Source organism: Equus caballus, chromosome 8 (assembly GCF_041296265.1).
Source record: "Equus caballus isolate H_3958 breed thoroughbred chromosome 8, TB-T2T, whole genome shotgun sequence".
NCBI lineage: Eukaryota > Metazoa > Chordata > Mammalia > Perissodactyla > Equidae > Equus > Equus caballus.
In genome coordinates this window covers 87543220-87570242 of record NC_091691.1, presented here as the reverse complement: position 1 = coordinate 87570242, position 27023 = coordinate 87543220, and the positions used below count along the sequence as shown (strand labels likewise).

General features: G+C 40.7%; 1 protein-coding gene across 1 annotated transcript in view; it reads right to left on the bottom strand.

The window, feature by feature from the left end:
• PHLPP1 (PH domain and leucine rich repeat protein phosphatase 1) overlaps window positions 1-22453 on the bottom strand; it is a 219514-nt gene extending 197061 nt beyond the window's left edge. The window contains exon 1 of the mRNA XM_014727844.3: window positions 20794-22453. Coding sequence (XP_014583330.3) covers window positions 20794-22306 — 1513 coding nt within the window. The 5' untranslated portion in view covers window positions 22307-22453. The remainder of the gene's footprint in view (window positions 1-20793) is intronic.
• Between the last annotated feature and the right edge of the window lie 4570 nt (window positions 22454-27023).

The following is a 27023-nucleotide window of genomic DNA, read 5'->3' as shown; positions in this document are numbered from 1 at the left end:
GGCACCAGTTTGGAGCTCCAAGTCCTCCAAAAGATGATCCAACTTAAGTCTCCCGATCAAGATAGTAAAAGTCAAGCAAAATTCAAAAGAAAAAAAAATACCAAAAGTATATACCCAAACTTTAAATGTACTCCTGTTAACACCACAGGATGTCTGTAGTCACAAAAATCCAGACTGTGGGAGACTCTACAGAACGGATAACCTGGTTTTTTCAACAACTATATTGCAAGAGAAAGAGAGGAAGAGGGCAAGGGTGGGAGAGAGAGAAGGATAACCTAAAATTAAAAGAAATTTAAAAAACATAAAACCAATCACAAGATAGGGAACACATTTGGGTCATAATTCAAACTAAAAATTTAAGACAATTGGAAATATGAACAGTGACTAAATATTTGTTGAAAATTAGGAATAGGGTTAATTTCTTTACAGCAACAGAGTTACGGTTGTTTTCAAAAAGAGTGCTTATGTTTTAGAGATACTTAAGTACAAAGAAATTTATAGGTAAAATGATATGATGTCTAGGATTTGCTACAAAATAATCAGGTAGAAGGGGCTCAAGATGAAGCAAGACTGGCCAGGAGGAAGTAATTGCTGATGCTGGGAAACGACTACCCAGGAGTTTGTGACACTATTTTGCCTACCTTTTAAAACGTTTTTAAATTTTCCATAAGTAAAAAAATCCTAAAATAAAAAAATTTTTACCTCTTTCCTGTTTACTATCACTTGATTTTATCAAAAGTAGGAAAACAATTCAAAAGATAAAGACCAAGAGAGGGGAAAAGGAGAACAGAGAGTAATCACTTCAGTACTAACTATAAAGAAACTAATTAACCTGCCCTTAATTGAAAAATAATTGACTTTGTGCACAAATGACCCCAGGACCTCTCTCATTTATGGATAAAAATGTACAAAAAAGAAATCCTATGCCAGCATAATCTCATTGAATGTCCCCCTAACAGGACATAAAAATTGTAATGCTGTATTCCAACTTCATTAAAATGGAAGTCGGCTGCTAAAGTGCCAAGAGAACAAACTGAGTTGGTGTTTTTTAATTTCCTCAGTCAAACATGCTTGATGTTCAGCATGGCTCATCATTGCCGGGGGTGAGTTAGGGGAAGACGGAGTATACAACAGGGAATGTTTATATACTCATTCAACGAGAAGTACTAATTTTTCTTTTCTAAGAAAGGCAAAATGTGTGGGTGGGGCAAAAAGAGGGTAAAACAAAGCTTTCTGTAAAAACGAATGTGAGGCCGGTAAAAGGTTATGCCTTTGTTATCAGACCATGGCCCACTAATTTGGGAGCATCTCGGTTCTCAGTGCACAGTCAGTGTGGCTGGGTAAAGAACTAGGTGGCTTGGGAGAGCTAGATAGATGAAGAAGGTACATGTAGAGAGTGTATATAGGAAGGGGAGAAAAGGAGCTGTTCTGAGTGTGTCCAGAACAGAAGGCTCAAGCGAATACAGAAAAGACAGAGTTACTTTTATCCTCCCTCTATCCCTCCTATTGATAAGATGAAGCTATAAAATGATAGTTATGGCACCTGTCCTTGCAAAAGACAAATCTAAATAATGTTTGACAACCCAATGGAATGATTTCCTATTATTCTTAAAATTAATTCCAAACACTAACTGTGGCCTATAAGGCCCTCACAGCCAGACATAACCTGGAGGGCATATCTACCTATTTTGTATTTAACTTAAAGGGGGGAAAAAACCTTTAATGAGCAAATCACTCTGATGTCGGCAGAACTTGGCCCCAGATGACACACACCCACCGTCCAGCCCTGACTATTCCTCCAGCCTCGCCTTGTAACACTCTCACTTCACCACACTCACAGTGGGCCTTCCCCGAGGTCCTTAAACATGCTGGGCTCCCCACCTCAGGGCCTTCACACATACCATTCCCCCACGTGGAACACTCTTCCACACGCCCTAGACCCCAAGCCCCTAAACCACTATTTATGCTCAGGTCTCAGCTTAAACGACAAGGATTCACTGCTATAGAAATACATATTTTTCCTCAGTGGCACACATCACAATTACTATACAAGTATGTGTTTGACAAGTCTCCTCCTTGCTGTGAAGTCACAAGGACAGGGACCGTGTTTGTCTTGTTACAGACTGGCATGTAGTAGGCATAAGGTTCAAGAACTATTTGTAAGAAAGGGAGACGGGAGAGCTCTCCCTGTACAGTCTTACTCTGCCGTTTAATGATTATGTGTCCTTGTGCAATTTGGCTTAAGCTTCTGAAAAGGCAGAGGATCCGTCTGACTCATCTTCCCCCAACCTTCAAAGCACCTTGTGTTTTTGGAAGCAAGCACTCTACAACTGTGTGAATTGACTAAGTAGATGAGAAAAAAAGACAGTATCCCATATAAAGACAGTTTCTGTTATACTGATCAGTGACTTTTGAACATAAACAAAATTTTGTGCCAACAACTGCCAGCCCAATAAATATAAAGTTCCTAAGGGAATAAAACAAGAAAAAAATACATAAAAACAACTCTACTCCCATTCTACTAGGCTCTCCAAATCAAAAGCAAAGCTCTTTTTTTTCCCTCCAATATTACGAGTTTGGCAATTTACCATGTTTGATATGAAGAGTTAACAATTACGGTTCTTTCTCAAGAGTTTCTATCCTATGCCCTGAAACATCTTTATTAGAAATTTACAGAAACTAACTTTTCAACTGAATATAATACTTCAGTAAATATTCAGGCAATTATATTCTTAAGAAAGACCTAACTGCTAGTTTTTCATTTGCTTCAGTAACGACAATTTGAAATCTCAGCATCTAGCCCAGTACTTAGCACAAAACAGAAATTCAATGCTTACTACAATCAACAAGAGGAAAAACAATAGGTTTAACATGGTTTCTTTCTGTCTTTTTTTTTTTTTTTAGGAAGATTAGCCCTGAGCTAACATCTGCCACCAATCTTCCTCTTTTTGCTGAGGAAGACTGGCCCTGAGCTAAGATCCGTGCCCATCCTCCTCTACTTTATATATGGGACGCTGCCACAGCATGGCTTGATGGGCGACGCATTGGTCCATGCCTGAGATCCGAGCTGACAAACCACGGGCTGCCAAAGCAAAACATGTGAACTTAACCACTGCTCCACTCAGCCAGCCCCTAACATGGTTTCAAATAGTATTTATTATTTAACAATGATTGTCCCCTATACAATTTGGTTTATATCTATCTAAACTTACAATTTATCACATCTTCATGCTCACTTCATAAACAGATTTAAGCCACAAGTCACTTTAACAATCTAGAAATGGAAAACGCATTCTTCAGAACCAGCTCTTATCTCTGAATTAATATATAAGCAATAGGTCATGGGAAAAAAAAAATCAAACTATCTCAGAAGTTCTATTATTCCATAAATGATTTTACAAACAGAAGGGAAATGGGATATAATGGAAGAGACAATTCAAGCTCTGTCATTTACTAGTTGCAAATTTTCTACTGGTTTTTGAGCATCATGTCTCCATATCTACCCCACCCACAGTCATAGAGAGTGGGAGTAGGGAACCAAAACCATGGTATCAAAACCGTCCAAAACAAACCTGCCCAATGCAAGCACTGCCAAACCTGTAAAACCGAGTGTGGCAATCATTTCCTCCACCTTCAGTTTACTACCCACCCTCGCCTCCAGTGCAGTAAGGTGCTTTACACTAGTCCAAGAAAGGATCACCCCACATAAAATTCAGCATAGGTTGAAATCAAAGTAATGAACTCCCAAAAGAGGTTATAAACTATGATTAGTTGGTTGATTGCTCAAGAAAAAGCATATTACAATAAATATTGACACGTGGTTTTTCCTTACCTTCTAACTCACTAAGAAAATTGAGGCCCAACTTCCTGAACTGTCACTTAAATGAATCTTTATCTTTACCCATCCTTCCTAGCAGCCTCAAAGAAATAGGCAGCCCTCCTTCCACCCACGGTTAACTCCTTCATGGGTGTTCATGATTCCACCCCTTCTTACTTCTTCCAGGACTTTCCTGATTATTTTTCCCTCTCCATTCGTCCTTCATCCTTAGCCTCTCCCTCTCTCTTCCTTCAGGATAGAAACAGTGTTCGAGTTTCTTCCTTCAGGACCTTTTCCCTTCTTCTATCGAGGTATAACTTACATCTGGTAAAGCACACAAACCCTACATATACATTCAACAAATTGTCATATATGTTTATACCCAGGAAACTAAAACCTGGAAAAATACAAAAAACATTATCAATAGCAGATGGCTCAAGCCCCTTCTCATCAACATCCCTCTGAAAGGTAACAACTGTTAGGATCTGTCACCAAAAACTAGTTTTGCCTGTTAACTGGCCTTCACATAGTCGTACAGTATGTCTCTTTTATATCCGAATTCTTTCACTCAACATAATCCACTAGCACTTTTTAAATACAGTCATTTCTCAGAGTTGCTCCCTCAACCCTTTCCTCATTCTGCCCACTCCATCTAGCAATTTCATTCAATCCAAAAACTTCAACTACTACCTAAATATAGGTGATCCCTGAGCTCTTTAGACATACCTGGATGTCCTTCAGGCACCTTAAGTTAACAAATCCAAAATCTACTTCACCATCTCTCCTCCTTACCCTAAAGTCAATTCCTGCTCTTACATTCTGCCTGTTAGTTAATGAGACTACAGTCAACCAAACTAGAAACCTCCAAGTCATCATAACATACAAAACCCTGTGGGTCTTGTTCACACTATATCCCTGGCATAGAATATAGTGACAAACTTCCTGACATGGAAGACATACTCACATTAGTTCAGGAATGAATAATAAATCCCAGACTGTTCCTTCTCCCCAACATAAAATCATCCAATAAGACCCAAGAGTTCTACATTCTAAACAACTCTCCTATGTCCGCCGCTCTTCATCTGCGCTCATCTAGTCCAGATCTTCCTCAGCAGCTCCCTGCTCCCCAAGCCAGGAATGCCCTAACCCATCCAGTACTCCTACTCCTGGTCTACTCCTCCTAATAGTCAAAACCATCTGCCACCTACCCCAACTGCAACAGAGTTGACTGATTCCCTATTTGGTACAACAACCACATTATACAAACCTCAAAAGCAGCACACTCTGGATTGCAATGATTTCTTTCTCACCTACTAGGCTGAACTCCTTGAAGCAAGGACATTCTTTCTTTGGATTTCCAGCTCCTAAAAGAGTGCTCTAAATGTTTATTAAAGGCCAGGAGAGGGCAGTCTCCAAGTCTCGAGCAGCTCCCTTTCCACTCCATCCCCGAGCTGGCTGCCAGTTAACAAATATAATCATGTCACTACCCACTTTAAAATGCGCAGTAGCTCCCACTGCTTATCAAATCAAGTCCTTAGCATGGAAGGCCTTTCGTCATCTGGCCCCAACCCGCTTTTTAGTCTCATCTCCCACTTTTTATCTCATCACCTAACACCACCACTCGAGCATCTCACCACTCCGTACACACATCGTGCCCTTTCCTTCATGCTTTAGTTTTTGACATGCTCTTTTCATGCAATGCTAGTCCCCCGTTTACATGGGGAATCCTTCCCAGGAAGCCTTTCCAGATCATTCCACTTCCAGGAAGAGTTGGTTTGTCAGGCTTCTGGGTTCCTTTGGTACTGTGTAAATGCCTTCACTTAGGCATTTCAAATTTTATTATAATTGTTTATGTAAATGCCCCCCTACACACACACACACCAGATAGGGAAGCCTCAACATTCAAAAGGCATTCATCCTGAGAGCCTCATAAGTTTAATACAAACACTCTTTTCAGACCTCTTCACTTCTGTCCATGGCCATGGCCAGCACCAGCATTTATTCAGAGTGTGAAAAAAATGCCTCTTACTAGGAAACCAGGTACATAAATGTTTATATTACCTTCCTGAGAGTTACCGCACATATGGTAAGCAGTAGAAAGCAAGAAGGCCCACTGAGATCCGGAAGCTGGGTGGTGAGCCAGGTCCATTTACCAGCTAAACGGATGATTATAATCAGCTTAATGTGCATTACCATTTCAAACTCATCCTCAGCAAAATCTGTCCTCAACTGCTAAATATTTGTAAATACCAAGAGCAGGAGATACACCTTCATTCATTCTCATTTCACCAACTCCTAGCTATCAGGCCTGCTCCTCAAGCTTTACTGAATTAATTAGTGACTTTTCCTGCACAACCTCTTGCTTCCTACTTTCATGAACTGACCCACAATTCTCCCATCACTCAAACTGCAAACTTGTCATCTTTGAGTTTCTATCACCAAAAGAGCCAATTAGCTACTGAGTTCTAGCATAAGGTCTGCAGCTATCTCCTTTCCTCCTGCTACTGCTCTAGTTCAGGCCCTCAGCATCTCACTGAACCACACCAAGCTCCTAATAATTTCTCTCCTCCAATTCTAATCTCACCCAATGCTGGTACTTCTTAAACTGTATTGTACAGACAAATCACCTGGGGATCTTGTTAAAAAGCCGATTATTCAGTTAAATCTGAGGTGGCACCTGAGATTCTGCATTTCTAATACATTCTCAGGAGATGCTGATGATGCTGATCCACAAACACACTTCAAAGAGCAAGACTCCATTCAATGCTGTCCTGGAATAAAGTGCCTAGCAAGTAGTCAACAAGCAGATGCTTGACTCTCAATCAGGAATGTATAAGCACAGATTTCTATGCTAGGTAATAAACCGGACTAGATGCCCCCAGTGCCTTCCAGCGCTCAGATTCTATGCCGTTCCTGGGATATCCGTGACACTGTCATCCATTTCTCACCCAAGAAGCCTGGTAAAGCTATACCATAGCAGGTATTACTTCAACTATCACATTCACCAGGTTCTGAATTACTAACTATCCACAGACAACTCTGCTTTAGTCTACTCCCATATTACAAATGTTTTTAAAAGATAAAGAAGATATTGTGCAGGGGGTAAGTGTAGTTGTGCTTATGATAGTACCTTAAAGATAAATGAACACCACTACTTCCCTTTATCCATCAGTATTATCTGGAGGTTGATGCCACTCGGGTCAATCTATCAGTTTCTTAGAACCAAGAGGGTTGTCAACTGTATTGTTTTGGTGTTTGGTATGGGGGTGTGGGGGCGGGATCAAGTGCACATCTACAGAAGCAGGAAGCAATGACTGCTCCCAATTCTGTATTAGCAGCTGCAAGCCGATTCATGATAAAAGTAAACATTCCAAAGGTACTAACTACAAGAGGATCCCTACTCTCAGAAATGGATTTTTGTGTGGTATCTTCAGAATGACATTATCTTAAGCAATTCCAAGATATCTGTTTATACAACTTCTGTCATCATGTACTTATTTATCAACGAGACAATACCATTCAGTTTTTGTTAAAAACACCAAGTCCCTCCCATGACTTGGATATAGAGCAAGGGATTTTGAGTGTCCACTTTGTAATCACAAGGACAGGTAACTGTTCTCCTTATGACTACATGGATGCTAACATTTCTGTCAATATTCCCCATGAAAATCAGCTTGTCGGGTGTTGATAATGCTCTAATGAGTTAACTGAGGTCTCTGTAAAAATCTGTCACAGGGCACAGAAAGGTGCTAATCACAGTGGAAAATACACATTGGCAGGTAATTAACCTGAATGTTGATTGATCTGAATTGGAAGTATTTTCATTTGAATTAGAAGCGTGACTTATTTTTTAGTCAGACAGGATTTGAATAACCTTTTTCTACCATGGTGTTTTTCATAATTTTAAAACTAACATAAAAAGTAAAATGAAGATTTTTTTCCCCATTGTTGTCATTCAACATTACTACATGAGACAATATTTCACAGAGACATTTGCCTTTCACTTCAAAAAGATTTACAACAGACCATCAGTAAAGACAACTTGCCATAGGTAGTACAGATTTTACAGCCATGCACAGAAAAGTTACTTTTGCTCATATGAACATTTAAGAGCTGTGTTTCCTCACAAGAAAGAATTTCTTTAAAAATTCCTTCATCAGTGAAGATCCAGACAGCAGATGGGCAAAGTCAAACCTAACCCAGGTTGTGACCAATCCCTCACTTTCCAAATTTTACACTAATGTGCACTACACTAAAAGAAAACACCTGCCTCCAGAAGACAAACACAGCATTTCCCTTAAACCCAAGGAAAGCAAAACCTTCCCAGCCCTTAAAAAAAGAAAGAAGAGAATGTCTTTCAAGTGTATGTAGGCCCCCTGCCAGGCTTCAGGGCAACCTTGATCATGTGCACAATTGCATTCTCTTTTCAAAAAAGCAAAACCCAGAACTTAGATTTTCACAGACTATGACATCAAGTGGAGCCCAAATGATTCACATGGATAAAAAGGCCTAGATGCCTAGAGAAGGGTACCTGGTAAATCTTAAAGGATTAAGCTGGATGAGTTTATTAATCCTAAATTCAGTCTGACTGGACTCTGAACTAGTAATTTATGGGTGCTCCTAAAACAAGTCAGCATCTCAGAATTACGGCAACAGTCTACTCCTTCTGGTCCTTCAAGATTTGCCTCTAGAATCTTTTGGGGATTTAGAAGTTACACAGTGGATTTAGGAGCCTCTCTCCTTTACTGCTACTACAGTAATCTGTGAACACTGGGCCTCTGTCAGAACACTTTTCACCTTTGTATTGTAAACATTGGCTTGCTTCTTTATTTCCACAAACATGCCTTCCAATCTATAAGTATTTCAAGGGATCCTAGAAAATTCAAATTAGTCACCTTTGAATCAAAAGCACCTCTGACATAGTAGATACAGTAATTACTAGATCAATGAACAAGTGAAAATGTACAGTCTGCCAGTGTCACTGAGCAAAAGTATATCCCATCTTCCCTAATGAGCCCCAATTAACTCTAATTAACATTTGTGGCAATTACTATTGCTAAAAATAATAAAACCACACTACATTTGTATAACATCTCACAGTTTACAAAGCACTTCCACATATATCACCAAATCTTGAACCTCACAAAGTTCTCTGAGACAGATTTTTTTTTTACCACCTTTTCTCTCCCTCTCTCTCTAATAAATGGGGCTTAAGGAGGTTAAGGGGTTCATTATAGATCTCCCATCAAGCAAAGAAGCAGTTCACAATCAAATCTAGGTCTCTAGTTCTTCCATCAGCGCTCTTTCCACCCTAAGACCAGGGCTCGGTTTATAACAACTAGCACTGTTGCCCTAGGCATTTCCATTCATTTCACTTGATCTTCTCAACAACCTCAGGAAGCACAAAGGGATGATCTCTTTCTATAGAGAAGGAAAGAAGGAAGTAGAGCTCTGGGGTCAGTGGCAGAGCCAGAACTCAAGTCCAGGCCTTAACTCCTTCAAGTCTAAGCTTTCCAAATGCTGCTATGCCCAAACGCCCCAGAAGGTTCTTAGAGACATTTTCCACATTCAGTAAATCGAGGTGTTACATACTACATAGTTAACTAGTTAACTCTAGTGTCAGAAGCCTGGACTTGAATTCTGCCTGTGCCTTGCTTGCTGTATAAATCCAGACAAAAGTTACTAAGTAACTCTATACTCAGTTTCTCTATCGCAATACTGGGGTGATAACATTACCTCATAGGGTTGTTACAAGGATTAAATTAGTTAACATTTATAAAGCATTTAAAACAGTGTCTAGCACATAGTAAGGATGATATAAATGTTTGCTAAATAACAAAATGCGACTCAATTTCTCGAACATTATTCAGCAGGATACAATGATGCTGAGGCAGTTGAATTCTTTTGCAATTGTTTCTTCAAATTATTGGACTGTCATTGTGGAAGAAAGAAATGTTACTCGCAAACACCTAAATAAGTTTGACAACTGAAGCTTTACTTCATTCACTGTTTCAGGCAGTGGGCCTGGAGATTGTCCCCTTAGCTGTCCCTTAAGCATTCAAGTCTTCTCCAGCTAAGATGATTTGGAACTTTGACAACACAACTAAAGGCCTGCAGAAGAGAAACCTAGTTCTCCACCAGACGGACTCGTATAAGGCCATCAAATCCAGCAGTAGTATTTTTGTCTTGTGGTCACTTAATAACTAAGAATTGGTCACCAGACCATGAAAGCCTGCTTACCAAAGGTGGTAGATGTTCTAATTTGATTTTTCAATGTTTGCCATCCATTACTTTTCCCTCCCCACTAAAACTACTTCATCTTTTCTGGGAGTTCACTTACTCATAGCACAAAAGTATGACAGGTACCATTAGAACACTGGTCCCATATCACAATTTCCTGCTATCTCATCACGGAGTTATTCTGCATTATATTCTTGTCATCTCAGTTCAAGACTATGCATGCAAATCCCTTCTCAGGTCAACTACAGAAAAGCTCAAGGTACCACTGGCAGGATCACTACTGATTTCAATGGGTATGTTAGTCTTCATTTTTCTATATTTAAAAGATACATCACGTGTGCTTCAGTGACCTTCAGAGTAGTCCCCAGAATTTCCCCAGGAGGGGAAAAAAGGAATTTCTTCAGCATAAATAAGCAGCTCAGATTGCTGCCTAATCCAAGTTAAATTATTCAGAGTTCAAAATTTGGAGAATGGGAATCACTGCTTTATGTCTCTGCTAAAAAATTTCCAATGTATATAATTTCCAATACGTAAAGGAAGAAACCACATCCAAGCAGCATTTTATACTCTAGCAAACCCCACTCCCACCCCAGCCAGTTAGGGATGACAAAGTATCCACAGGAAAGAAGTATCCTGATACATCCACGTTCCAGAAGACAAGAGTTGTCATCCTGAAAGCAACAGTGACAGACAGCTATTAGGGAGTAAAGAAAAGAAATGAAGTCAGATAAAGATCTTTCCCTTTCTCCCTATTTTTCCTCAACAAATGCAAAACAGCTACGAAACCTACACTGCTCTATATCATAAGTTTTAACCCCTGCCTGTTAGTTTAAAAAAAAAAGGTGTAAGCTCTCAGGAAAAGTGGCATTTTAAATCAGTGAAAAAACTCACTCAATTGGACAACTCAATTATCCAATAAAAAGCGTGGGGACAATTTGTTCTTTCCTTGTTCCTATCTTAAACAACAGATAGGTTAAAATTTTCGGCATAGAAAATAAAACTATAACATACTACAGGAAAACATGGAAAAAACTTTTTAAATCTTGGGATGGGGAGGCTTTCCTAAGCATGACCCAGAACCTTGACTATCTAGAGGAAAAGACGAACATAAAAGTGTTAACAGATAAAGAAAATATTAGTGACTTATAAAACAAATCTAGTTTCAGGGCTGACCCCGTGGCCAAGTGGTTAAGTTAGCACACTCCACTTCAGTGGCCCGGGGTTCACCAGTTTGGATCCTGGGCGCAGACCTAAGTACCGCTTATCAAGCCATGCTGTGGGGGCGTCCACAGGATGACCTAGGAAGAACTAGGATGACCTACAACTAGGATATACAACTACGTATTGGGGCTCTGGGGATGGAAAAAAAGAGGAAGATTGGCAAAAGATGTTAGCTCAGGGCCAATCTTCCTCACCAAAAATAAAAACAAACAAACAAAAAAACAATCTAGTTTCCCTAAATATACCCCCTGAAACAAATCTATAAGCTAGTAGGATAAAGGCAAATATCCAAAAAAAAGAGGCAAGGGATATGAACAAGCTATTTACAAAAGAAATATGTTACCAATATGTGAAAAAAAAGTTGTACATAATTAAGAACTGCCAATTTTTTTAAATCGAGATTTCCCCCCCAAGACTATTTACTCCAACCACCCCCTCCCATCCATAAATATGACTACCACCTCCCATCACATCCTACCTCAACATTCAAAGGAGAACATGTGTGTGTGCACGTATCACATATGTGGTGGGGAGGTGTAAGAAAGAGAACAGGTCTCCTCGAATTACAGTAGTGTTTACATCTTCCCATAAGGAGAGATCCTTATTACATAAAACTGACTGTCAGCCGCCCCTAGCCATACCCCCTCTCTAAGAGACCATCAAGAGAAATTTCTCCTCTGCTTCAGCATCTGGAGTACATATTCTATATGTCAGATGCAATGTATTTTTACCCCTTTGTGCTTCTGCACTTTAAAAATCTCCTTCCTCAGTCATCTCTGAGGAATTAATTGACTCAGGAGATTAACTTCCATATAAGGGAAGCGAAAACTTTTGCTAAGATAAATGATTAAAATGAAACCTAATATAAAAGGGAATCTCCCTCTCTCACCCCTAAAAAGATTCACAAACTGTCTTTTTGCTAATAGGATTAGGATATATCTTTCTCTGTCTCTCTTTTTTTTTTTTAGAGGGAGAGGAGATATTCAAAGCAGTAGCAGATTTCATAATAGAGACTTCCAAAACCAGCAAACAGCAAAAGCCCAAAGATTACTGTATTAAGTTCTTTCAATTTTTTAAATCACACAAAAGTAGAACTGTAGGTGTACCTGAATAAGCTATGTGCATTTAATTGTGAGAAGACATGTTTTTTTCTTTCAAAAAAATTGCTGAAATAAAGAATATAATGAATACTGACTGTATCCTTTTAATAAACATATGTCTGTATGGGAATTTTTTTCATTCAAAATCTATTCTTAAATTTTTCTCCCAAATATTAAAAAAAATTCAGTGATTTATTTTTTCAGTATTTCCATTCTTCTAATAATTTCAATTTCAAAGTACTAGACAAATCACCACTGACTTTCTGATTTCCTATCACTGTAACTCTTCTCAGTCAACTTTAAAGTTCTAGTATAAATCCCCCAAAGGGTAAGAAGATCACTGACAAAGTCTAATTTCCCTCTATGCATTTAAAACACCCAACTATTCCATTAGAAGCTCGCTCCATATAATCTGTCAAAGGGATATGCAACCTCCCAAAAGCACTGATTAGAATGAAAAGAAACTAGAAACACCTTGAAGTAATAGAGAAACCACCAAATGTGTAAGACACTCCATTTTTTTAAACTTTCATTTTGAATAGTAAATATAAGGATGCTCCAAAGACATTAAGTATACAAATTCATAGCGTGGGGGAAAAAGAAGAATGGACAGATAATCCAAATCCTGAGTGCTATTCCTAATTCTGAGACTGACTTGATCAATGATCTTGGACCACTTCACCCTTATGGACTTGCTTTCCCCATCTATAAAAATACAGAGGTTAGAATCTCTACAGGATCCTAAATTCTAAATCTAATCAAAATAACCATATGAAAATTTCATTTTCTTTAAGGGTTTTTTCTTCTACTCACTCTAGGCAGAAGTAGACAGGCTCACAGCTCACTGTGATTAAAGTTAACAAACCAGCAAGTTTTGTACATTTGGATACAGAGTCATCAGTATAGTAAACTTTATAAATTGGTTGACGAAAGTATCTTGCTTTATAAGTCAACTTAAGAAAAGAATCTTACGTTAACTTTAAAAAGGATGTATTTCTTTAAATTCATCTCTAGCATGCTGAAGTCTGCTTTGTGGAGCAGGGCTGGCAGGGAGAGGGTAAATCAAACATTATCTATTCTGTCATTAGTCCTAACTTACACCAAAAAGGTGGTCTGCTTTGGTTGGCAACCTCAGCTGGCTTGTGTATATTAGGTCCAAATCCATTCCTTTCTCCCTGGGAAAAGGCAGGGGATTTGACTGTTTTAAACCCATGGACAGGTCTTACAGAACTTAAAACAACTACAACTCTTAGTCCTTCTAATTTGAAGAACAGGCTCTCTAATGGAGCACCAGAATGTTAAGAGTTGGAAGAGATCTTAGATTTATTCTACTCCAAGCTCACTGTTTTACTGATGAGGAAAGCAAAGCCCAGGACAGGCTGAAATGAATGCCCAAAGTCATACCAAGTTTCCCAACTCTCAGACTAGTTTCTTCAAAGTACAGACCATTTTCTCCCAAAGTGTGAGATAAGACAATACAAATTATTTCCCAAAGCTGTTTTTGAAAAGAACAAGGTTACTTTCACTCAACCCCAGGACACATCAGCCAAACTCAAGAACCATAATGTAGCACCCATTCAAGCACTAAGGTACAGCCCGACGAGCTCTCAAAATGGATGGATGGGAACAAAGAAAGAATTCCTTAGGAATATTTGGAATATATTTCTCATAATTAGCAATAAAGGTAAAAAACTGGTCTGTGTCTGAAACGTCACACTTTGGACCATATGTCAGGAGTGAACTGATTGTAAACTCCAGATAATTATTAAATAGGCAATGAACACAAGTATAGATCATATTTCCTTTTGTTGTATTTAAAAACATGCTTCATATGTGAAAAGAAAGCCCAAACATTCTAACATATTGTGAATGGAGGCAAGTATATGAAAAGACTCATTCTCCAACAGCTCTTCCTCAGATGTATAAGTGAGAAAAAAGAGACAGCAACAAATACAACACTCTTCCCACTTGAAAAGAATGCAGGAAAAAAACCTAAAAATAAAAATCAACCAATTCAAATTACCTCGAACTTCAAATTTCTAATTAGATTTTTCACTCATTATTGAAATGGTCCAAAATAAAATTATTTCAAATTTTAATCAGTCTTCAACTGAATGCTTTCACATAACTAGAAATGAAACTACTTTACTTTTAGCAAGCTTCATTTGGGAAAGTATATACCAAAAATTCTGGATTTTTCTGTTTGTTTTTTGCTAAAGTATTGACATTTACAAACTCATAAAATACACACAACCCACAAATAGAGTATTTCTCTCCGTTTCCTATAGAACTTTTAGGTTCCAAACTCAGAGGCCACTGGACTTGTACCTCAACCAGACACTTTACCATTAAATACATTTTACAATATATTAAAGCAGTCTCAAATGTAAAAATACAACAGGGAAACAATTATCTCAGCATGAATGTGGCATTATGAGATGGTCTGCTTTGTTTCATTTAACATACTAAAAGGTACACCAGGGATATATATATTATATACATAACATACAACAAAATCAGCTGTAAATCAAAGTGTAATAACATAACAAGACTTCAGCAAACTAGTAACTGTTATCATGCTCAATTCTAAAGCACAATATCATATCACACAACTTGAAAGAGCTATTTCAGTTAACTAAATATTCTAATGTTCTTTAATCAAAGTATCGTTAAAGTCTATTCTTTCCAGATCCTTGAGTTTCAACTTATCAAAATTTTCCAAAGCCTAGAGCTGAAGTTTCATACAAATCCAAACACAACCAGTGACACAGACTTATGTCATAAATACCTAATATGTCTAAAGAATCCACATGGTCTATTGTTTTGTTTTGTTTTAATCATACCATCTTTAGAAAACCAAAGGTAAGTATAAAAAAAATGGTTTTCCTTAGAAGCACAAAGACATGAGGCCAGATTCAAAACCCCTCATTACCAGTGTTGTACCAGATGCCTGGGATTAAAGGGGTGGAGTGGGTTTTAAAAGGCGGGATTTTTTTAAAAAAGGCTTCATTTTCCCAGACTGTTTTGGACATTTTGATAACATCTCTTTCTCTTTTTCAAAATGTCAAGCGTTTTTAAAGGAAATGCTTTTCTACTGAGTGGCTTCAGGGTCGCTCCACTTTCACAGTACAACAATTAAACTCTTCTCCTGTCCAGATAGTCTGAACTGTGTTCAACCCTGGCACAAAACAAAATCATTAAATCTAAGATGCCTCATTTGACAGATGTCTCATTAAATTCATCTCGGAGCTGAGGTAAGAGATACCTTTGAATGCGGGGGTGCGGGGACACCTGTTAACTTAAGAAAACTTTGAGAGAGAACTGATCTCTCAAAACCCACAGAGAGCTTCACTCACGTGAAACAGAAGATATTGACAGTATGTGGCACATCCAGAGTCTCCTGCCACGGGAGAAATGCCTCTGTGCTGTCTGTGTGTTTAACACATCCCTGGGGACCCAAATAGGATGGAAGGCTGAAGAATCAGGGCATACACCACCAGCTGCTTCACAAAATTCCACAAATTGAATTCAACAAATGTTTAAAATGCCAAATATTATTCAAGGCTTGGATCACATACAATGTCAAGGAATGTTATGTTACCAATAAATCAAATTCAGAGTTTCAAAACGAAAGAGAATAAGTCACAACAAAAACACCTTACACTTCAAAAAATACTAATAATCTTTGGATAACCAATCATTTTAAGGTGGTTGATTTAACAAAAAGATACAACTGTCAACACAGAAACTTTACAAACTCCCTATAATTATTTCAATGAGCACAAAAGACACACCACTTTAGGAATAACTATGAAATTCAGGGAGAATAGCTTACTCTCTAGCTCTATATAACATATGAATTACAAAAACTGTAAAATAGCATAGTAACACCAATAAAGCACTAATGATCACAAAAGGAGAAATAATTCTATTTTAAAATGAAAGGTTTAAACAAACCTTTCTTTCACAATCAGTATTTTCAATACAATTCAAGCCTTACAAGCAAGGCTATGTTTTAAAGGAACGGAATTGTCACACCTTCACCCTCAAAGCTTATCCACTTTTCAGATGAAGTATTAATTCTCTAAACCCAATGAAGATTTAAGGTTTCACAAATGAGATATGCTTGAATAAGAGAATAAAGAATCATTAGGTAAACTTAATTTCATATCAACTTAAATGCAAGTATGACTATTTGCAACCAGAATATTTAGAACACTTTAATATATTTTCTGTATTGCCTACTGATTTGCCAGTTTTGGTTCTTTACATTTTTAAAGGCAGCATGATAAAAATAGAACCATCCACATTTCACGAGGAATATCACTTTGGACTAGAGGATAATATCACCTCATTATCAACAAAAATAGCCTATTTTCTGAATGCTTTTAACCAAGTGAAAAATTCAAGTGTAAATGAAATTCAGCATTGTTTCATGGAAAGTGATATGAATTGCAAAACAGAATATCCAAGCTCTCTCTTCTCAGCTCTGCCAAGGACTGAAAAACCACAAGTGAGCGTCAAACCTCTCTGTGCACCAGTTTCTCTATGTGAAAGGAGGATTGACACCAACTCCTCCCTAAGAATGCTTCTGAAAGGACAAATGAGATGATTTCTGTGAAAGCCCTTTAAGATTTCTGAAGATAAACCCATCATATTAATAGACGTCATCACACCACAGTTATGAAGGAAATGACAGAATGCACTTTCCATCAAAAACAACAAATATAAAATTTAAATATAAAAAAATAAAGTTAAACCCTTTGTTCTTAAAACCAAAAGGAGTGTTCAAGCACACACTAGTGTCACATGTTCATACCACGATACCCAATACTGCTGTAATTATAGTAATAAGAGCCTGCTCGTCAATATTACAGCTTAATGCTGAACCACCCCTTCTTGGTTTCCCCGTAGGAAACCATGTAAGGTCTGATCATTTCCAGAAGAGAAAAAGAGAATATGAGAGGGGTAAGGAGATTGTTCTCCTGAGCAATCCCAAGAAGTCACACATAAAAATACCTTGTCCAGATTCACTAGGCACAGGGGGTGTGCTCCCCATTCTGTCAACATCCTTCCCCTCTATGACAATTTGAACTGAAATAGCTAGACTACTAAATCTAAAGGGTAATAGAAAAGAGTCAAAAAATATAGTTTCATACTGCCCTTGATCAATGACTCAGACTCCCCAGGGAGTCCAAAACACAAGCTCATTAATGTTTTGAAGTCCATAACTTACATCAAGCAATCTAAACTCTTAAATCTTTTTAACCTAAAATTACTCTCTTTCAGGGAAAATTTATGACTGATTTTAAAAGGAAATTAAATTTTAATGTACTTAACATACTTAAGATAGTTAACTTCAGATAAAGCCACTTAAATTTTTTCATATTTTAAATCAGCTAAGAATCTGGTTGCTTGATAGGTGCAATAACAATTCTGAAACTAAGTTTTCATTAACAACTCTGGTAATAAGATAGTACCTTTTGTCCAAAGCCTTCTACTTCATTACTTTCATTTTACTTTACCCAAATAAGTATTTAAAAATTCAAAGCAACCACAAATGGCTTTCAAAGCCTTTTAAGAATAACTTGAATCAGGTTATAAATACTAAAATTTAATTGAAAGGTCACCCTCATGAGAATGAAAGTTCTCTACTGGACAAGAACCTCTCAAAAAAACAGCTGCCTAGACAAATGAGATGGACAGCAAGTAATGAGCTCAATTTAAATATAGGAAAAGATTCAAAAGGACTCAAAGGCAACTTCCTACTCTATCCTTAACTTCAACTACACATATAAACAAAAAGATACGCAGCAATAAATTTAAGAGTACGTTATATGTAAAATTATAAAAACAAATGTGGTAAACAACACCTCCTTAAAGGGTGTCCTCTAAAACAAACACTAATTCTCTTCTTCCTAAGGAAAAGAATTACCATCAAAATGTAACAGTTCCCTGTTGGGTGTGCTGCATTCCATTGCAGCATAGGGGTAATTTCTAGGAATCTCCTCCAGCTTGGTGCAAATCTTCGTTACATGTGAAGTCTTGACAACGTCCCCATAATTAGCGAGACCACCTTATAACAAGGCCCTTTTGTTCATTAATAACTAAACTTCCTTGCAAAAGTTCAAGTGGACTCACTATATGCTAAATTTTGTTCAATGGCAAATGAATATCAACACAGACATTTGATACACTAATTTAGACTTAAAATAACTTCAACTTGGTATAAAAACCAAAATAAGCAACTAGACATCTTTATAACAATCAAGCATCTTCCTTCTAGGACACCTGTACACCGGCTTCACATTCAAGAAGAGGTCAGTGTGTGGCTTTCCCATTTTACTAGTCATTTTTACGAGCGTATACACAGAGGCATCTATGTATTTATGCTGTGCATACAGAAATAAAGCAAATAAATTCAGAATGAAGTAACAATTAATGCTTTTCATAAACAAAAATCCAACAAGATTTAAATGACCACACCAGAAATTTAAGATTTAACCAAAGATAATTTGTCCCTTTTTTGTTGAGATAAGTTTAAAAAAAAAAACTGTGTATCATCCACCTAGAATATTTTAGACACACTTGAAGAGACAATCGACGAGATTCAAAGATAAATTTCATGACTATGACACCCAAAACCTATCCCATGGACATTTACTGTAATCAACATATCCAATCATGAGGAAAACAAGGGATGCAGAGCTCTTTCCATATAAAATATGTTCAATACTGTTTATTTAACATATCCCTGCTTTATATATATTTCCTTCAATGTAATTAGTTTGGTTATAAGGGCATTTAACATTCTCATGTTAACAAAATATTCTCATTCCAAGTACGATTACCATATAATGCTTTTGTAAAATAACTATTTTACAAATTACATGAGCTACCGGAGAAAATGACATAGATGTAGCTCTTATGTTAAAAAAAAAAAAAGAATACACACCTATTTTCTAAGCCATAAACTTTTAAAGGCATGTCATTCAGTTGGGACATTATCTTCAGACACTGCAAATGCTATTGTATTATGATATGATTTTCTTTATAAGGCAAAAATCCATCAGATATCCACCTGAATTACAGAAAAACTTAATGAAACTTAGAGGAACACCTCACCAGGAATTCTACTGGTCTTGCATATTTCAACGTGAGAGTAAAGATTTCTTCATTCAAACTGACTAAACTGCCACTAAGACACAACTTGGACCAAAAACATATTAAATTAGAAAGAATGGCTACAGCTTAATGAAGTTACAAGTACGATTATTTTTCCACCATCACCTACAATCTAGAATAGTAAAGCTGGAGAAGATACAACTCTTCCGATTTAATTTTGCTATGCTAACTTTATTTTAAATAAAAGTGCTTATCATTAAGAACATAATGCTTCAAACCAGAGGAAGAAAAGGATGCAAACAACTTACAAACCTCCAATAGAACAACCAGGATCTATAGATCCCTAATTTAGTATCCACCAAGCCTTCAAGCAAAAGAGAAACATTAGTTACCCCTAGTCAAGAATTTGATCTAATGTCAATTATATCTCAATAACGCTGGAATGAACAAATAATAGAAAAATAAAAACGGATTTTAATCTAGAACTGAAAAAAAGAATGAGGAGGATTTTAGATCACATCTCAAAAGAGGCTGACCACTTAAAGTCTTATTGTGATCCCTTTTCCAAGCCACCTTGCAATGGTCAGTTCTGGCTATAAAGGGTGGAAATCAGAAATGAGAGAAAGAAATAGGCAAAATCACTTTCGATGCAAGAATCAAACTTGCAGAGGAGATTGAAATACAGCAAAAAAGCGCTGGGGAAAAGTATCACTAAAAAGGATCATATCTGTTAAGTTTCTAACGAGGACTAAATGGGCAATTAAGCCTGACAGAGGGCCGCCCGAGTGCACTGGGTGGCAAGGAACGAGCTGCCGGGGTATATCACAGCTAGAATGGCAACTAAGGATAGTCCAACGTAGGGAGAGTGTTGTAGGGCGCTTCTGTGGTCATTTTCCTCTGTTGGTACTAACTGCACGCGATAGTTTACCTGAAAATCCCAAACTGCCTCAAAGCCAACGTGCCATGAGGAGAGGCCCGAAGGCAGCACCTTCATTGTTGAACGTACCACTGCCTCTTCCAGTCTCTGCTTCCCCGACTTCCCGGTGGTTCGGCCCCCTCCTCCACCTCGCTTCCCAACCTCTGAACCCTCAAGATTGACACAACTCGCGGACTCTAAAATTGCTCAATTTAGTATTACACAGATGGCACGGGAAAGCTATAAAGAAGCAACAAAGACTCCCGAGGACCTGCGCTTCCTCTCGGGTTGGGCCACCGGACGGCCATTCGACTCATTTCTCGGTGCCTGGAAGTGCTGACAGGCGCCCGTCACAGCGCAGGGGAGCTCCTTACCTGCATAGAAGCGGATGAGGCAGCCGATCTCCGAGTCCATGCCCTCCTCCTGCACCCTCCACAACTCCCCAAACCCCAGCTGGAAGAGGTAGTCATTTTGGATCTGCAATGGCTTCTCGTCCGCCTCCAAGCGCCGGGTGGTCTCTCCGTGGAGCTGCACGTACAGGGTGGGCGGCGGCAGCGCCTTCTCCGGGGTGGCCCCGGGCCCACCCGGAGTCGACAGGGGGCGGCCAGGGGCCACGGCTGCTGTCGCCTTCTCCTCCCGAAGTCGATCACGGGCGGCCCCGGCCGGGCCGTCGACGCCCCTCGGCGCTTTCGGCTGCGGCGGCGGCGGGGAGGCCGTCGGGGAAGGCGGCCGGGCGCCCGCTCCGGGCCGGGGCTGCGCGGAGCGGCCGGGCAGGCGGGGCTGGACCGGAGCCCCCGTCGGGGCCGGGGCGGGGTCGGCCTCGAGCTCCTCGGACGACGAGGCGGAGCCGCCGCCGCTGCTGTAGGGGTCGAGCTGGTCGGACACGCTCTCGGCGCTGGGGCTCAGGCTGAAGCTCTCGGTGTCCGAGGCCGGGCCCGCGGCCGCGCCGTCCAGGGGCCGCGGGGCGCCCGGCTCGCCGGGGCTGGAGTCCGAGGGCGCGGGGCTGGCGCGGGAGGCTCGGCGCGCCCACCCGGCCGGGGGGCCGCCGGGCAGCGGCAGGTCGACGGGAGGCGCGCGCGGCGGGCCCCCGACGGCAGGAGGCCCGGGGTCCCGTGGCTCGGCGGGCGCCAGCCGCGGGCCAGCGTCGGGGGGCGGCTCGGCGCCCAGCACCTTCACCACGCCGCCGCCCTTGTGGCCCAGCTGGAGCAGGCGGGCGGCCACCTCGCCGGCCGTGGTGTCCAGCGTGCAGAGCACCGGGCGCAGGTAGGTCGAGGCCATGTGGCGGTCGAAGACGTGCACGCAGCCCCGCCGGAGCTGGTGCCTCACCCAGTCCCGGTCCGACGGCTGCAGCTGCAGCATCTGCCGGTGCTTCAGGAGCAGCGTCTTCCTGTCCAGGCTCCGGGTGCACAGCGATGCCGAGGCCGAGCAGGAGGCGGACAGGCCGGCGGCGCCCGCGGAGTGCGAGGCGGCGGCGGCCGAGCACGACGACGAGGACGAGGACGACGACGACGACGACGACGAGGCGGCGGCGGCCACGGACAGATTCCGCTTCAGCCGCCCTCTCCGCAGCAGAAGGGAGTTGGCGCCGCCGCCGGCCCCCGGCCCCGGGACAGCCCCGCCGGCGGGGGGCTGGGGCGCGCCGCGCCGCCGCCTGCGCCCCGCGCCTCCCGCCCTGCCCGGCAGCGGCCCCGGCTGCGCCTCGCCGGGGGCCTCTTCCCGCGCCCTGCCGCTCGGGGCCGCCGGGGTCAGCGCGGGCTCCGGGCTCCGGCCGCCCCCAGCCGCCGCCGCCAGAGCCGCCGCCGCCAGAGCCGCCGCCGGAGCAGGAGCTCGGTCCTCCCCGCTGGGCTCCGGGAGTCGCTGCGCCGTCGCCGCGGCGGCGGGCTCCATTGCAGTGGGGCTTCGCGTTTCCCCCCCAGCTCCGGAGGCAGCGGGCGGAGAGGGAGGCGGAGAGGCGAAGGTGGGAGACGGCGGCGGCGGCGGCGGAGCGGGTAGAAGGGAGAAGCCAATGGCGTTCGGCGCGGCCGTTCCAGGGGATTATGTGGCAATTCGGAGCATTCCGTCGATGTCTCGGTGTTCCATCCCGCGCGCCCGCCCGCCGGCCTCGCCGCCACCGCCCCCCCACACACGCCCTCCCCGCCCGGGTCGCGGGCTCCCGAGCGCAGGCCCCGCCCGCTCCCCCCACCTTACCCGGGCGAACCAGCCGCGAAGCTGGGCTTATTGAATATTAATCACGTGCCGGGAGCGGGAAAGCGGGAGGCGGGCGGGGCGGAGCTCCACGCAGGCCTCATGAATATGCATCATTAGCATGACGGCCTTCCAGGGAGGAGTGGGAACAGCCGGAGGACGGCGGGGAGGCGGGGCTTCAGGGTAAACAAACGTTACGCGTGCGTACGAGGGAGGGGCGATGGGGCAGTTTCCCGGGAGGTTCCTGCGTGGACCTCAGAGAGGGTCCGCCGAGAATGGAGAGGCGCGCTGTGCACCTTGGGAGTTGTAGTTCTATTGCCGGTAGGGGCGGACCTGAGGGAAACATGGAGAACTACAAGCCCCAGAGATCCTTAGGTTACGCCCCCCCCCCCCCCCCGCCTTGCAGCCGGCAGCTGGCGGTGGACAGCGTGTATTGTGCCCCCTGCTGTTGAACTCTGTGGCCAGGAATGTTCTTGTTCATTAACTTGTACCCGACCTGGCCACTCCCGCTCCCCAGAAGACTTTCATTTTTTTCTGCTAATTGAAAGTGAGGGCTTTGAGGGACTGTAAACGGTACGAAGGTCCCCAGTCCTTGGTCCTTATCTCCACCCGTTATATGAGATACTATTTATATCAGCTCACGGCAGGATAACTGGCCGTCAAAGTGGGCCAACCTCACTTTTTCCCCACTTTTGCAAGGCCGGGTAAGACAGGCAGTGTCCGGAACTTCTAACTTGGACGATTGTTGAATGTGTTTGGTGGAAATCGTGCAATCCCGAACCAATCCTCTCCCTCTCCTATATCTGAGAAGGAAAAGGGCAAAGGGCTGAGATCGCATTTTTGCCCATTGATCTTAAAGTTTGAAGTAACTTAACGACACAGAAAGCAGTGGAAAGTGGAAGAAACGTTAGAATGGAGACGGTGGGATATGAGATGGGCTGGTCTTGTGTGTTCTCTCTTACGTCTTCCCTTGTTTGGGTTTTTTTTTCAATATTCAGAAAATTTTATTTTCTACTGCTGCGGTGTTTAGTTGTGGTCTGAAAAGTTGCTCTTTCTTATTAGTTAAAACTATTGTGAACTAGACTAGGGTAGCTTACTATTAAAAAGAATTTAGTAAACCTTTTTAATTGAATTACCATTCAGATTGTTTTATAAATCTGGATTTTCACATATGAGACTCAGCTGCGTACTATCCAGGGCTTGCCTTAACTTAAAGTTTCTAAACTTGCGAGCGACGGGGGAAGAGAGAGACAGAGAGAGATCAACTGGAACTTATAGCTGAAATAGAAATTGATACAGGCAAGGAAAGTCGTGCTTAGGTTATCTACATAGTTTCATTGAAGAGGAATGTGGGTAGCTAGTAGGGCAAAAAATATTTCTCTTGATTCTTAAAATTTATGAAAATTATTTTCTGTATTTTTCCTTTGAAGTCTTACCCCTTGGCCTCATGAAACTAATTTTTATTGCATTTCAATTCAATCAACAGCACAGAGTTCCATGTTTTGAAATTAGGGAGAATGCAAATTCTCCCAAGAGAGATAAGATAGTCAAGTCAATTAATTTAACAAATAATTATATAACATTTTATATACCAGTTGCTGTGTTACAACAATCGAATAAATCAGACACTGTCCTTGCTTTCATAGAGTTTATAGATTAGAGAAAAAGGCATTCAACAAGTGAGAAGGGTGTAGGGTAGGGGAAAATAGAAGATGCCATGGGAAGAGACAAAAATAAAACAAGGGGAACTGACCTAGTGTAGGAAGTCAGACAATAGAGACCTAACTTTGGATGATATTTTCCGGAATGAATGAAATGGAGCAGTTGATGAAGAATTAGTCTCTGAGAGAAAGCAAAGAGGCAGAGAAAGAGGTAAGATATTAAAGGTAAATTTCAACTATACTATTCCATATGTTGCCTTCAGTAGCCCCTAAACAATTAGTTTTAGAAATGAAAAGAATGGTATTTTAATTTAGCCTTCCTTTAATAAGATTAAAAAACAGAGCATGTTAAAGTTCAGTACTAAAACGTGGACTGTTTGTATCCCTTTATATTTGTTGGTTCCTTAATTGATTTCCTACAAACCTCTTTAATGTTTGCTATATTAAGAAATATATATTAACTCCCAAATATCTGCTTTCTAGAGTTATATTTCTTTAGCTAATGTAACAAACTCAAGGAAAGTTTTTTCTTAATCATAAATACTGTCACCATTTGGCCAATGTCCATGTGCATCCTCTCCAAGAAACTATAATAGTGTACTTAATCTATCTCTGGTTTATGTCATTTAGCTTTACAGTCACCACGACTCTGCCTTTTTATCCTCTAGGAATTTTATTTACTCTTTGAAGGCATCTGTAACCAAAACACCTCCTCCAAAAGGGAAAAAAATTAAAGAAAAAGCAATTCTCTGAATTACTCAGAGAATTTAGTATCCGAAGTATTGGAGGGGGGAGGGGTTGGGGAGTCAACATACACACCTGCCAGACTTGGTACAAGAGATTTCTAAATTGGGAGGAGGAGAGGAATAATGAATACTGGTAAAGTATCTCAACATCAAGAAAAATGAAGTACATTCCAGACTCAAAAAAACATTGTTGGGGGGTGGGGAAGAGGGCAGAACGTAGAATATAATTTCTACATAGAGAAACTATTTCATGCATAGTGTCCTTAATCTGAAAGATGCCATATTCCATTGTACGCAGAATAATAAAACTCAGAGTTGAGAGGAGAGTAGAAAAGCAAGGGTCTATGGTGTGTTCCATCCCTTGTTCCACTTCCAAATCTTTAATAAAGTTACTAAACTTGGGCATGAGAGGAGAGAGAGAAAGAAGATGAGAGTTCATAAAGAATAGGACAGTCTAGATCAACTGGAACCTCGTAGTTGAAATAACAGACATTGATGAGGACAATGAAACTTGTACTAAGAGCTTGCTGGTATCGTGGAACTTCATCCAGACCATCTGCCAACCCATACTGTATAACTTCTCTGAATAAGAAAGGATTTTGGTCAAGGACAAATGTTTTCCAGACCCTCATGAAATAGCAGCTTCTCCTACTTAAAAGAAGAGTGGGGAATAGGCCCGTATCCTGAAACCACGTAACTAACTCATGAATGTCTCCCACCCGTTAAAGTGTTCCAAATGTTCAATCTAATACGACATTTCTGACTAGCCACACTTTTCAAAGAATCACATCTTAAAATGTTAAAAGATAATCCTGAAAAGAAACAACAGATGTAAAAGTTGCAAACCCTGATGCCAACTTGTTAAAATATTTTCACAGCTAAGTATAGAAAAAGGGAACATAATTTTCAATTTACTGCCACAGTTTATTTTATGCTGTGCGATTTATAACTGACTTGCTGTGTTTTGCATCTAGGTTAATCCTGTTTGCATCCTTAGATCCAAGATAAAAGAAACCATCTCTGGAAATTTTTTTCTTAATAATAGCAGTTGGAATTTTAATAGAGGCATGAATTGATAGCTGGGATGGTTTCAGTCTGAACTGTTAAGGGCTCAGCTGTGTCCAGAAATAAACTCAGAAAGATGCAATATACAATGTAATACATTTAGTTAGTACATTATGAGCAAGGAATCTAATTATAGTTTCACATTTTTGTATCCCTTGAGCTACTAGTGGTTTACCATGCCCAAATTGCTCACTGTTTACTCATTCTTTTTTACTAGGAGGGACCCATTTAGCCAATTACTGCTCTACTGCACTAAGTGGGGCCCAGGTGGCCAAACTGAATTCACATGTTCCCTGCTCACTGCAGGATGAGATGGTCTGGGCTCTCTAAAGCCTTACCCCTCCCTCACAAAACTTATCCTTTCAACTCTATCAAGAACTTAGATTGCCAATATCATCTTAGGTAGTCCACTTTATAGATACAGCTTGATAGCTTTTCAGATTTTAGTGTGCCCTTTTTAGTCCCATAATTCTTTATCTTATTTCGCACATCCAGCCTTATGGAAATAAACAGATATGTATATCTGTGTCACAACAACTAACTATTAGACCAAGAAATAGAGATCATGTAATCCCACCACTTCTGGTAACAATGTAAATCATCTGGGACGTTCATTCAATAAGTATTTATTGACCTTTTATGTGTAGGCACCACTTCCAGTAAATAGTATAGACGAAAATACCTCTTCTAAGGAAGTTTATGTATAGGCATTGTCATTTTTTTAATCTTTAGTTAAAATTGACCTATCTTCTTCTTTTGTATAGATGGTTCTTATTTTAAGTAAATGGAATAAATGAAAATCTACATCTATAACATACAGTATAAATATTTCTTCCCAAAGTATTCTTTACTCTTCCTCTTATACATATGTGAATTCATCATACAATTGTTTTAACTACTGGGCTCCTGTAATATTAATGCATTTAAAGTATGTTAATTTTAAAAGTT